This window comes from Lacerta agilis, chromosome 11 (genome assembly GCF_009819535.1).
Source record: "Lacerta agilis isolate rLacAgi1 chromosome 11, rLacAgi1.pri, whole genome shotgun sequence".
In the NCBI taxonomy this organism is placed as follows: domain Eukaryota; kingdom Metazoa; phylum Chordata; class Lepidosauria; order Squamata; family Lacertidae; genus Lacerta; species Lacerta agilis.
Genome location: NC_046322.1, coordinates 22,832,393 through 22,845,081, shown reverse-complemented (window position 1 = coordinate 22,845,081; position 12,689 = coordinate 22,832,393). Strand labels below are relative to the sequence as shown.

Below are 12,689 nucleotides of genomic sequence, written 5' to 3'. Positions count from 1 at the left end.
TTGAGGTCTCTTCCAACTTGTCTATATTGAGGATCAGGGTATCACTAAATTTTGGCTAAGAATAACTTGAGCAAAAATTATATATCTTCACTGGCGTTACTATCAGGATCTAAGTACATCCAATAAGGACAGTAAGAGTAACGCACTTTGGAGATCAGCGTTCCCATGCATGTAGAACTGAGAACAGGCCTGCAACCCAATTATTCTTGTTATATTTCTTACTGTTTCATGTTGCCTCTCTTTGTCCTTCTTCATTCTGTAACGTTTCTTCACTCATTTCCTGTACAGTACATGCTTTCGACAATTAGAGAAGAATAAATTTCTTTCCATTGGCCTCCAATGACTTCACTAGTATATCTATCTATATTCAAAGCTCTGAATCCTTGGAACTTCCATCTGTGTCCATATGAAAATAAGTGTGTTAGTTGTAGTGGGAGTTATTTTTGGCTCTACTTTCTGTAGTGCAAGTAACTGTATTCTCTGTTGTGCACTGAGATATCCTGGGAAGGACAAATCCTACACCTTGGCTGCTTACACCATAAACAACTGAAGTGAGTTACTCCACTTTAAAAAAAAAACACCCCATACTCCAGTCCCTTCTTCATTTTTAACTGCCCACTGAGTGTGACCGATACAAAAGTGAAAGTGTTAAGAATTTACAGTGGTTTTATTATTATTATTCAACTGAAATTAAAGTTTGCGTGAATATGGTCTGAAGTTTGGACAAGTATCCCTCAAGATAAGCAATGCTCAAGTGAAGGAAAACCAAAAACCCAGAAATACTTGGTAAACAATCAGACTCTGCAAGGCCTATGGCTGAAAGCCAGGGAACTATTGTGTCTTGGTTCTGAATGTAGGACACCCTTCCCAATGAAGGCTGTCTGAGAGGCAGGTAGCTCTGATCTGGGAGATCTAAATTCTCCATCCCTGCTGCTGCTTAGCAGGACACCTGTGGTTTTGCTAATGGGCCCCAGCCACCTTGAAACATGGACTTCTCTGGGGAATGCAGACTAGCAAGTTACCTGGAAGGTACAGCGTGCTTGCGTGATTAGATTGCTACCTTTCTGCAGTGCTAGTATTGATTTGGAGTGCCAAGGAGCAGGAGTCCTATTTCTGACTTGCTGGATCATCAACCTAGAAGAGTAAATAGCATTAACCGGAAATGGGATGAAGGATGAGGAAAAATCAAGGCAAAATGGGGAGCTGAAGTCACAGCACCAGCTAAAGGTGGAACGGGCATAAAGGTGAACATAAAGAGCGCAGACGAACAGCCATCTACGTGCAGAGGCCAAATGCTGAGAAATCGGAGGGCCCTGTCCTTACACATTTGCGATCTGTTTCGCAAAGCAACTCTATGCACATACTGTACCAGCAGTGGGCGTTAAAGAAGACATATTTTCCCAAAAATGAACCGGTAAGACGTTATAAATAAAGGCATATAGACCCTATGTAAATACTCTATTGGCAAAAGAACACGCTGGAGCCGCCTCTGTCGACAATGACTCTATTAACAGCCACAGTTGGGTTGCTGTGGAGGAGGGCTGTCCTTTAGTCTCGTGTTCTGTTTACCGGCAGCAATGGCAGGATCTGCCTCCAGACTTTCTGACATTTTGTCGCAGATGATATCCACAAGCCGTTCAAAGGTCTGCTTGACGTTGACGTTGTCCTTGGCACTTGTTTCAAAGAATTCAAAACCTGGTAGAAACAGACAGACTTGCAATCATTCAGAAACAGCACTTTCAACCATTCAACATTATATTTACCTTCTTCAGGTACTGACTAGACAGCGCTTTGGGGTAGATGCAAAGACAAGCAAAGGAGCAACTGGGCTCAGTAGGACAGGGGTGAGGAACCTTCAGCCCTTCAGATGTTGTTGGACCCCCCCCCCCCAACTCCCATCATCCTTGGCAAGTGGCCATGCTTTCTGGGGCTAATGGGAGTTGGGAGTCCAAGAACATGTAGACTGCTGGCCCTGCTTTAGGGAATAGAGTGATAGCTCAGCGACAGAGTACATGCTTAGCATACAAAAAGGTGTCTTCTTGTAGGACTGGGAAAGACTCTTGCCTGAAACCCTGGAGAGCCGCAGCTAATCAGTGTCAATGGTACTGAGCAAGATGGACCAATGGCCTGACTTGGTATAAGGCAGCTTCTTATTTTCTCATGATTCCAACACCCACTAGCCCATGATGGGAGCTGCAGTTTAACAAGATTTGGTTAACCACGGATCCTCCATGGCTGCAGTGCAAATGCTTCTGCACCACCAATGCACAGGAAAGAGAGAAGGGTGACTGTTCTAGGAGACTACAAGGGCTCAGCCCTTTGCAATGAACCAGATGGCCAAAGGTATTTATCTCCATCTGTTAGGGACGTTAGCCTGGCTGTACCTTTTGTTAAAACAGATTGCTGCCTAATGGCTCAAGGCCAGACAAATGTCCCTTAATAGGAGCCAACAGCCATGACATGGCAGGCATATCCCAGAAATTTGAAGCCCACCAGAACTGGGGTGGGAAGGGATAGGTAGCATATCTTTTCCCTTCCCCGCGAAGGATGATGATGTAATCTAGGTGTAATCTGTTTCTGTGCTGTTTGAGCAAGACAGAGAAAGAAATGGAGAGGAGGGAGTTCTGGAAAGCTAAAAGTGCAGAAGTATGTAACAATATACTAGTATTGTTTTGGACATATAGATTGTGTATTGTGTGTATGCAATAAGAAAGTTTAATTTAACAAAAACAAAACAAGAAAGCTGGAGGCAAGGTGCTGTGTTTTTGCATTGTAGCCAAGAGGACCGATGTCTGCTTATTAAGAGCAGAAGACTTGCAAATGCAAATGCAAATGCTAACTCAGACCACAGAGCCCATCTGGTCCTCATTCTGTCTCTAATAGTGGCCAGCAGAGGACAGGTATGCAGAAGTCCCTTTAGATGTTGCTGGACTGCTGCTCCCATCATCCTTGACCACTGGGCCATACTGGCCAGTGATGAAAGTTGGACTCCAACATCATCTGGAGGGTACCAGTGCCCCATCCTAGTGCTAGGGGCCTCTGACAAGACAAGTTGGGCCATTGACCTGATCTAACAGGCACTTATTATGTTCTTATGACACTGTTAGAGAACTGATAGAGAACAGAGAACTGACATTCCTGCCCAAGGAGACTCAAAAGCTGAATATGATGAAAACAGCACCCCACTGTTGTTTGTGACATTTTGGTCTTCCTAACAAAGGTATTGCCTTAATAAGGTTTTTGGGGTGTTTTTACATAGTGGAAACAGAAATATTTCAATCATCATCATCATCATAACAAAATCATCAGACTTCTGGCCTATTTTCTTTCCAGCCATATTACTGGATAGCTTTGAAGGCTAGACAGGAAGCCTGGATAAGTCTATATGCATCAATTTCCCCCAGAATGTATCTAATGGGAATGTATCTAAACTGCTAGAAACAGAACCCTTTGGGGGCTGTGATTATACTGGCTATTAACACAGGTGCTTGGGAATGGTTGCTCTACTGGGAAAGGGGCTCAAACATTTGGTGTAAAAAATAATAATTCCAGTATGGATTTTCCAAGCTTTGAAGATTATTATATGAGGTTCTGTTTGACACAGAGTAAACAGCTACTGTTTGTGAAGCTACACCAGCCAAAATTTGCAACTGATTCAATCTGGGCATAAGAAGTAACTGTCCGGATAATGGTGAGTACCATGTTTCTATGCAAACTCAGGGCATTTTTACACCTGTGGCTTAAACTGCCTTTTTGTATATTCTATAATGCAAACGCACAGCATATTTTATTGGCTTAAATTAATCTTCTATTTTAAAATGGGTCCCCGACATATTTTGTCCTGCATTCCCAGTTTTGCACAAAGCTGATGAGAAAGAGAGATAGAGAGAGAAGCTAAAAGGCACTGATTTCACATGTGAAAATGGTATTTGTGGGTTGTGATCCACTCCAATTGACTTACAAAAGCTGTAAGTGTAAATTTTAAAACACACAACAACCTGGACATTTTTAATAGGCAGGGAGGAAGGCTCCAAACACACCTGTGTGCCTATTCAGTTCTCAAAAAATTAAAACTCTGCATGCAGACAATCCAAGTGTGCCTGCATATAAGTTTTCAAACACATTTTTGTTGCATAGACACATTTACTATTTGTTAAAAAAAATTCATAGGGGCATGCAAAAAAGAAAAAAGAAAAATGCAGTGTGAATCTCAAGATGCAAGAGGATTTCTTTAAGCTGCAGGCTTTTTGATGAATGGAACAGACTCTCCCTGCCCCATTCTATAACTACCATTTGGCGAGAGCTAGATTCGCAACAGGGGCACCTCTTAATTTGCTGTTGAGGTACTGTTGATAGCTCTGATAAAAAAAAAGAGCCACTTCTAGAAAGCAGAACCTGCAAATGCTCCAAACAGATTTCCAACCCAACTTCTTTGATGAGTTATTTCACGGAGCTGTCTTTCCCAGCTACATGGTGTGTTTTTTTCAGGTTGCCCAAGAGATTTTGCCATCTCATTTTCTAATCCTCTGCTCATGCTTGTTTCCTTGGTTTACTGGAGAAGAAAAGGGCTCTGCATCCATGCCCACTCCCCTAGTCCTGCTCACAAAAATAGCAAAGACTCAGGAAACAGTCACTTCTAATGTTCTTTTAGGGCTTAACAAGATGCTATGTGCATATGTGTGTGTATTAAAATGCTGCTTTTAATAAGGAAACACAGCTTCAGGAAAGGGGCAGTTTTCAAGGGTGCTTAACCATTTCTTCACCTGCCCTTTCTATCACCTCTTTAGGTCCATGAAGGAGGAGGAGAGGGGAGTGTGGGGGTGGGTGGGTGATCCCAAGGCTCATCATTTAACAGTATGTCATAAGCCAGTCAATGTGCAATTAAGATTAAGCTCTTAGAGGTGAAGTGGAGGAAGAGATGCAGAACACGGAATCATAAAACTCCCCAATCAAACTAAGATTAGTGGGTGTGAGACAGCAGCTGATGACATGAAAAGTAGGTAGAAACTCTAGTTAGCCTTTCTCTCCAGTTATGTTTTATTTTCTGTGTTTAAAGGTAAAGGGACCCCTGATTGTTAGGTCCAGTCATGGACGACTCTAGGGTTACGGCGCTCATCTCATTTTACTGGCCGACGGAGCCGGCATACAGCTTCCGGGTCATGTGGCCAGCATGACTAAGCTGCTTCTGGCGAACCAGAGCAGCGCACGGAAACGCCGTTTACCTTCCCACCAGAGTGGTACCTATTTATCTACTTGCACTTTGACGTGCTTTCGAACTGCTAGGTTAGCAGGAGCAGGGACTGAGCAAGGGGCGCTCACCCCATCACGGGGATTCGAACTGCTGACCTTCTGATCGGCAAGCCCTAGGCTCTGTGGTTTAGACCACAGCGCCACCCGCGTCCCTATTTCCTGTGTTTATCAGAAGGTAAATTCCTACTGTAAGTTGTTTAAGAAATAAAGGTGGAATCTCCCTGCCTGCTACAAGGAATCGGGGAAGAAATTCAGTTTGGTTTGCATTTTTATGTGACTCTACCTAATTTGCACTTCCTGAAACACTATGTGAATCCAAACAGGCTTTTTTTTTAAAAAAACAACAAAACAAAACCCCGACACTCCTCCAAATTTTGCGATGCAGTTCTCCAACCAAAACATGTGTTCAAAAATGTGTACATTAGGCAAAAGTGTGCATAAAAATACATATATTCCTGAAAATAACAGCCCCCAAAATGCATTATATTAGGGGGAATTGCATTCAAACATGACTATATTAGGAGAACTGTGTGCCAAGATGCTGATGAATTTCTGAGAGGATTGGGCAAATTCATGGAGGATAAGACTATCATTGGCTACTAAGCCACAATAGCTATGCTCTGTCTCCACGGCTGGAGGCAGTAAATTGGGAGAGTGCTCATATGTTTGGGTCCTGCTTGCAGGTTTCCTACTGGCATCTGGTTAGTCTCTGTACGAAGAGGATGCTGGACGACATGGGCCATCAGTCTGGTCCAGCAGGCTCATCTTCTGTTCTTATGAGACAACTTTAAAAAAGACAGAAGCAACAACTTTCCAAACAGATGCGGAATTGTTGCAAACTGAATTTAAAATGGGGAAAGAAATTAGAAACTGAGAAAAAGCAAAACTGACAGATTCGCTCATCCCTACTGACCACTAACTACATTTGCTGGAGAAACCACTTGAGAAAGGAGAATCTGCCTTGCCAGTTGAGCACGTTTCTCATTTCACACTATACTCCCTTTTGTGCTGAGCAACTGGGAGTGTGACGGGCAGTTAATATACGCAATCCCCTGTCAGAAGTTCCTGTGGCAAATGTGGCATGCAAACAGATGGAATGGACCACAACAAATAACAAAGGCCCCATCTGCACTCTACATTTAAATAAGTGCCAGGCCACTTTAAACCGCCATAGCTTCCTCCAAAGAATTCTGGGAAGTGCACTTTGTTAGGAAACCCCTGCTTCCCTCAAAGAGCTGCAATTCCCAGAGTGGCTTAATAATCAGTCCCTCTCTGCAGCTCTGTGAGAGAAATGGTGGTCTCTCAAGATCTCTCAGCATCCTTAACAAACCACAGCTCCCTGGATTCTTTAGGGGAAGCCATGGCGGTTTCAAGTGGTCAGACAACTGCTTTAAAAGTACGGTGCAGATGGAGCCCAAGTTCTTTTTATATATACCGGTATATATAAATTCTCTTCTTACCAAGTTGTTCTGCTAAATGTTTCCCTCTGTCGGTGGAGATTACCCGTTCTTCTTCCATGTCGCATTTATTACCGACCAAAATAACCTGGGCATTATCCCAGGAATAAGTTTTTATTTGGGTTGACCTTAGGAGAGAGAGAGAGAAAGAAAGAAAGAAAGAAAGAAAGAAAGAAAGAAAGAGAGATCAGTCAAAAGAACAAGGTAATTAGACTGGCTCTACCTGTAGGCAGGATGAGCTGGCTTGCCTCAAGAGAGCAGGTTTTTGCATATAATTAAACAGCAGTGTTGGGTTGGGTGTTTGTTCTTTTAATTCAGTCAAGGGATTTGTATTACAGCAACCAATTTATACAGTAATGTGGATCATGAAGTAATATTTTTGGCTTCGCATTTCTATTTGTACATTCAACCGGATATTAGATTGCACTCCCCATTTTTCTTCTTTATAAAAGCAGCCGCTAAAATGTCTGCTTCATGCAGGTTGCCCTCCAGCATGGTCGCATGACTAAAGGTTGATCCACACGTACCTTTCCTCTGCTCTTTCCAGGCACGCTCCAAGATTTAAAGCTTCATGTCTGTTGCTCCGGAGCTTTCTCCATGAAAACCTGCTCTTTAGAGCTCAATCAGAGCAAACACTAATCCACGGGAAACCCGAATTGACATTTGCTCCGATTCAGCTTTAAAGAGCGGGGAAAGCTCAGGGCAAAATAAAAAAAAAATAAAAAGTGCTTGGACATGGAGCATTAAAGTGCAGGCCTCTGCCTGGAAAAAGCAGAGCAAAAGGTAAGTGTGGCTAAGCCCTAAGATAAGACACAGAGATTGGAATTTCATTAATATTATAGGGAAAGGAAGAAAGCACCAGTGCTTTTGAAGTCCAGGGCCACAGAGATGTGGGTTTTTTTTGGGGGGGAAGCAGAGGGAAGCATGCTGAGTTCTTTAGGAATGTGTAGTTTATCAGAATATGATAAACGGCTTTCATAAAAGATGCGCCAGTTACCATGGCAACCTTGCAAATGGCAGTAACTCAGACTTCTTACCATGCCAGCCCATTAGCGTCTCAAAAAGATTTCCTTTTTTGATCAGCTGTTAGTCAGGGCCCATTGACATAACTATATTTCATTAACAAATGGAAGCTGTTTTAAAATGTAAAAAACTAGAGGAAGAATTATGATTTTTCTACCTTATGGGGAATGGTTACTTTGCAATAAGAAAAATGCTTCTGTTATCAAAGTTCTTCTGTCTCTCACATGTGCACATATAGCTTTAGGGAGATGCATGCATTCTAATTCCCCTCCCCCTTCCCAACTTTTTTTTAAAATTACAATTTTATTAAAGTTATATTACTACAATGTGTAGCCAAAATCAAACATCCTTGCTTCTCATCCCCAACTTTTAAGAAGGGATCCTTGAGAAATTAAATCTTTGCGAATTCCAGTAGGAATGGCCTGATCTGTATCTTCGGGACTAATGTGTGGATTGAAATGTAAGACGCAATCCTATACACGCTCATTAGGGAATAAATCTCACTGGATGCAATGGGACTTTCTTCCAAGTAAACATGCCTAGAACTGCTCTGTTAGTTATCCAATGGCTTTTGCTCTTCCTGAATGTTCCGACACAGTTCTTGGCGAGAAAATAATTTTAAAAATGACCAAAATACATTTTAACAAACATATTTTGAGGAGAAATAACGTTTGTATTTCAGTAAGATTTGTGGTGCAGATTAAGGTATTTGCAGATTAACGCAGAAAACAGGAAAGAAAAAGTGAGATGGCGCAATGAATCTCTTCTCAGTTGTAAACTGCCTTGTGATCCTTGGAAGAATTGGTATAGAAAACAAACAAACAAACAAACAAACATCTCCAGAAATGATATACAATGATATAGCTTTTATAAAAAACAACAACAACCCCCGAAGCTTTTCTTTTGGGAATTATAGGGGCAGAACTACCTAAATTGTATAAAAAATTATTTATGTATGCTATTACAGCAGCAAGAATGCTACTTGCCCCAAAGTGGAAAGAAACAGAAGTCCCAGTAAAGGAAGAATGGATACAAAAACTTATGGAATATGAAGAAATGGCAGAACTTACCAGAAGAAAAAGAAATCAAGATAACAAACTTTTTATAAAAGAATGGAAATCATTTATTGAATATTTACAGATAAATTGAAAACATTAGCAGGATTATTGTAATAACCTGCAGTTTTATAAGAGTATATATTTAAAGTAGATAATTAAATGAGCAAATTAAATGAATTTGGATATGCAGAAGATATTTAAAAAATTTTTTTAAGGAACTGCAGAAAGAGGGGGAAGTTCATAGAATCATAGAATCATAGAGTTGGAAGAGACCACAAAGGCCATCCAGTCCAACCCTCTGCCAAGCAGGAAAAGTTGATGGATCAAGAAAGCTTCCCTTCTCTTCCTCTCCTATAGCCAGATGGAATGGTTGCTACCAGGTGTAGGAGAGAAACCTGATGGGAGTTGGCTTCTCAGTACAACTGTGGGTGACTTTGCCTGCTTCTCCCCCTTGAGACTTCAGCAATTTCTCTGTAATAGCCAGCTTTCACACGGGTTTTTTCTTCTCAGCTTAAAACCATGGGGCAAGGGACACAAATGAATAGGGCTTAACACGAAGAAGAAGAAGAAGAAGACGAAGAAGAAGAAGAAGAAGAAGAAGAGGAGGAGGAGGAGGAGGAGGAGTTTGGATTTGATATCCCGCTTTATCACTACCCGAAGGAGTCTCAAAGTGGCTAACATTCTCCTTTCCCTTCCTCCCCCACAACAAACACTCTGTGAGGTGAGTGGGGCTGAGAGACTTCAAAGAAGAGTGACTAGCCCAAGGTCACCCAGCAGCTGCATGTGGAGGAGTGGAGACGCGAACCCGGTTCCCCAGATTACGAGTCTACTGCAATTAGCCACTACACCACACTGGCTCTCAGAGAAAAGCATGCAGATCAACTTTCCCCATGTAAATCAGAGGAAGAGCATTTGCACGGATGTTTCCCCAATGACAAAGATGTGTTTCGCTTACTCGATAAATCTGAGTTAGCTTGCAATATATAGCACAGGAATGCTTACTTCTCTGTGGGTTGATGACGTCTTCAGGCAAGTCTCTGAGATGCTCAAATTCCTTATGTGACAATTGTCGTCAGTGAGGATGAGTTGGGAATTCTCAAATATCCTCCTTTGCAAGAGGCACTGTTGTTTTGATGCAGATGCCATTGATCAAATCACCCTAATTCTTTCCCAAGAAATGTTGTTTGTTTGTTTCAAATTCCATTGCCCTCCCTACCTTCTCTCTGCCAGCGAGAAAGAGAGAATCTCAAGCAAAGTATTAAAGCATTTTATCCTGGATAGGGCATATTTGGCTTCCGCACAGTTGAACCACAAAGTCTTAAACAGGAGGCTGTGGCTGTCTGAAGATTATATTGCTGCAGATATAGCCAGTACTAACTGGAGTGTAGAATGCAGGAGCTGAACAATATTACTGCATTAGTTGGTGCAGAGAAGGTGTTCCACAGCCCTCCAAGATGTCTGCCGAGAAGGGAAATGGAAGCCTGCATTGTTCTGTGCTTCCATCTTCTGCAAGATTTACAGGGCAGGATTCTATTGACCCAGGACAGGTCAAGCAGAGTGCTGTCATCAATCTGCTGAGAACAACAGCTCTGCCTTTTCACAGCTTTCGTCTCTCTAAGGTTGATCCCCCTTGCAGGAAAAAAAGAAAACTCAGGCACCAATTCTTAGTTACACAGTCTATCTGCTTGACCACCTGGAACGGTCTAAAAAATGTATGTCAGAACACAATCAGACCACCAACAGGGTGCAAGTGAAGCCCTTTACCCTTCTCGGCTTGCCATGGGAAGGGAGAAGATGATTCTAGACAGGCTCATAATTCAGCTGTTGATCTGCCAAAGATCACACTAGACCAGTGTTTCCCAAACTTGGGTCCAGCTGTTTCCGGCCTACAACTCCCACCATCCCTCGTTAGCAGGACCAGCGGTCAGGGATAATGGGAATTGTAGTTGGAAAACAGTTGGAGACCCAAGTTTGGGAAACACTGGGCTAGACCAAAGGGGATTGCGTTCTCAAAAAAACAGATACCACTTTAAAACTTTAAACATTAAATTTTTATTTTTACAATTAGTAGCCTGAATGATTTATCTGTATCTTTAATTTTTTTTTTAGAAGGCGCTCTGTGTTTTCACATTGTACACTGCCCTGATTTTCTATGATATGATATGAAATACTTTCATAAACAAATAAATAAGGGAAGCAGGGCTACTTCGTTGGCTTTTCCTCCCCCTTACCAGTCAGCAGCCATTCCATCAGAGGGCAGCAGAGGGAGAGAAGGGCTGCTCTATCAACTGAGACGCCAGCAACTTTCGTCTCCTCCTCTCCTTAAACTGTTTCTATTCCAGGTGGTCATGCAGAAGGAATATGTACTATGTAACTAAGTGCCTGAGTTTTCTTTTTTTCTGCCTTCACTCCCATTCTCTCCCCCCCCCCCTTTCTCATGCCACCTTTTCTACATTACAAACCTGAGGGCAGGGACTGTCTTACTATTGATCTTTGTTACCCTGTTAAAAAAAAAAAAGGTAAAGGACCCCTGGAAGGTAAAGTCATCTCGCTTTCAGGCCGAGGGAGCCGGGGTTTGTCCACAGACATCTTTCCGGGTCATGTGGCCAGCATGACTAAACCGCTTGTGGCACAATGGGACACTGTGACGGAAACCAGAGCGCATGGAAATGCCATTTACCTTCCCGCTGCAGCGATACCAATTTATCTACTTGCACTGGCGTGCTTTCGAACTGCTAGGTTGGCAGAAGTTGATACAGAGCAACGGGAGCTCACTCCGTTGTGGGGATTCGAACCACTGACCTTCCAATTGGCAAGCTCAAGAGGCTCAGTGGTTTAGACTACAGCGCCACCCCTGTCTCTTGTCACCCTGTAAAACATGTTGGGCTGGAGTGTGAGGGGGAAATGCTTCAACTAAAGAAAAAACCAACAAGATTCGGATTTCTCATCTCCACCTCACCCTCAATAGGAAAATGTTAAAAGAGAAGGGGTGGTTCTAAATGAAAAACATAGGGAACTGCCTTCTTTCAAATCACAGCCCATTGGTCCATCTAGCTCAGTGCTGTCTACACTGATTGGCAGCAGCTTTCCATGGTTTCAGGCTCGGGACATTACCAGCCCTACCTGGAGATGCCAGGGCTTGAACCTGGGACCTTTTGCCCCCAAAACAGTTGCTCTACCACGGAGCTGTGGCCCTTCCCCAAAGAAATGCAGCTGGCTTTCCCAGGATGTAGCCAAGAAGAATGGTGCAAGAGTTACTGAAAAATGGTGACAAAAAAACACTCTATTTAGAACAAACACACATTAGTCATGACAAAAGCCCACCGAACATCTACAGTCCTCAGCTGCTTCAGGGCCTAGTCCCATGAGTTTTGTGTAAAACCGGGACTGGAACAGCTGCATGCTGTGGTGCACTGGAACCCATCAAACCCAAACTGGATCTCCTTAACATTAAAACTGGTGGTTTGCCAAGTAGAGAAGACTAGAAAGTTCCATCTGAATCTATGAACGTCATCCTAAAAGGGGGAGAGCATTCCCAGAAGTGAAGCTTTTGGCTGCTGGAAGCTGTATTCATATGAGCTCACAAAACCCATTACTACAATGCTCTTAAGCTTTTTACTCAACCACCCTGAGTTCTAAAATTGTAATTTTAAAAAGTGCACCAAAATCTCAGGATTCGACTAGTTGCAAACGTACTCCAAGATAATGGCAAAAATAAACCCAACACTAACCTCACAATATCTTTCTGTTCTCTCTGTATCAGCAATGGCTGTGTACACACCATGCATTAAAAGCACACCGCTTCCTCCAAAGGGTGTGTGTGTGTGTGTGGCTTACTGGGTTGTTGTTGTTTTTATTTTGATTACGCATTTTGTGGTTTTATATTTTGATTTTATTCTGT

The 12,689-nt window shown here is 42.6% G+C and overlaps 1 protein-coding gene across 4 annotated transcripts in view; it reads right to left on the bottom strand.

Annotated features, from left to right (window-relative positions):
• Positions 1-287: 287 nt before the first annotated feature.
• The window catches only part of RAB3C (RAB3C, member RAS oncogene family), a 103,505-nt gene continuing 91,103 nt past the window's right edge, over positions 288-12,689 (bottom strand). For all 4 annotated transcript variants that reach the window (XM_033164407.1, XM_033164406.1, XM_033164408.1 and 1 more), the window contains exons 4-5: positions 6,711-6,835; positions 288-1,695 (exon numbers count right to left, since the gene is read on the bottom strand). In XM_033164407.1, the coding sequence (XP_033020298.1) occupies positions 1,508-1,695; positions 6,711-6,835 (313 nt within the window). In that variant the 3' untranslated portion in view covers positions 288-1,507. The remainder of the gene's footprint in view (positions 1,696-6,710; positions 6,836-12,689) is intronic.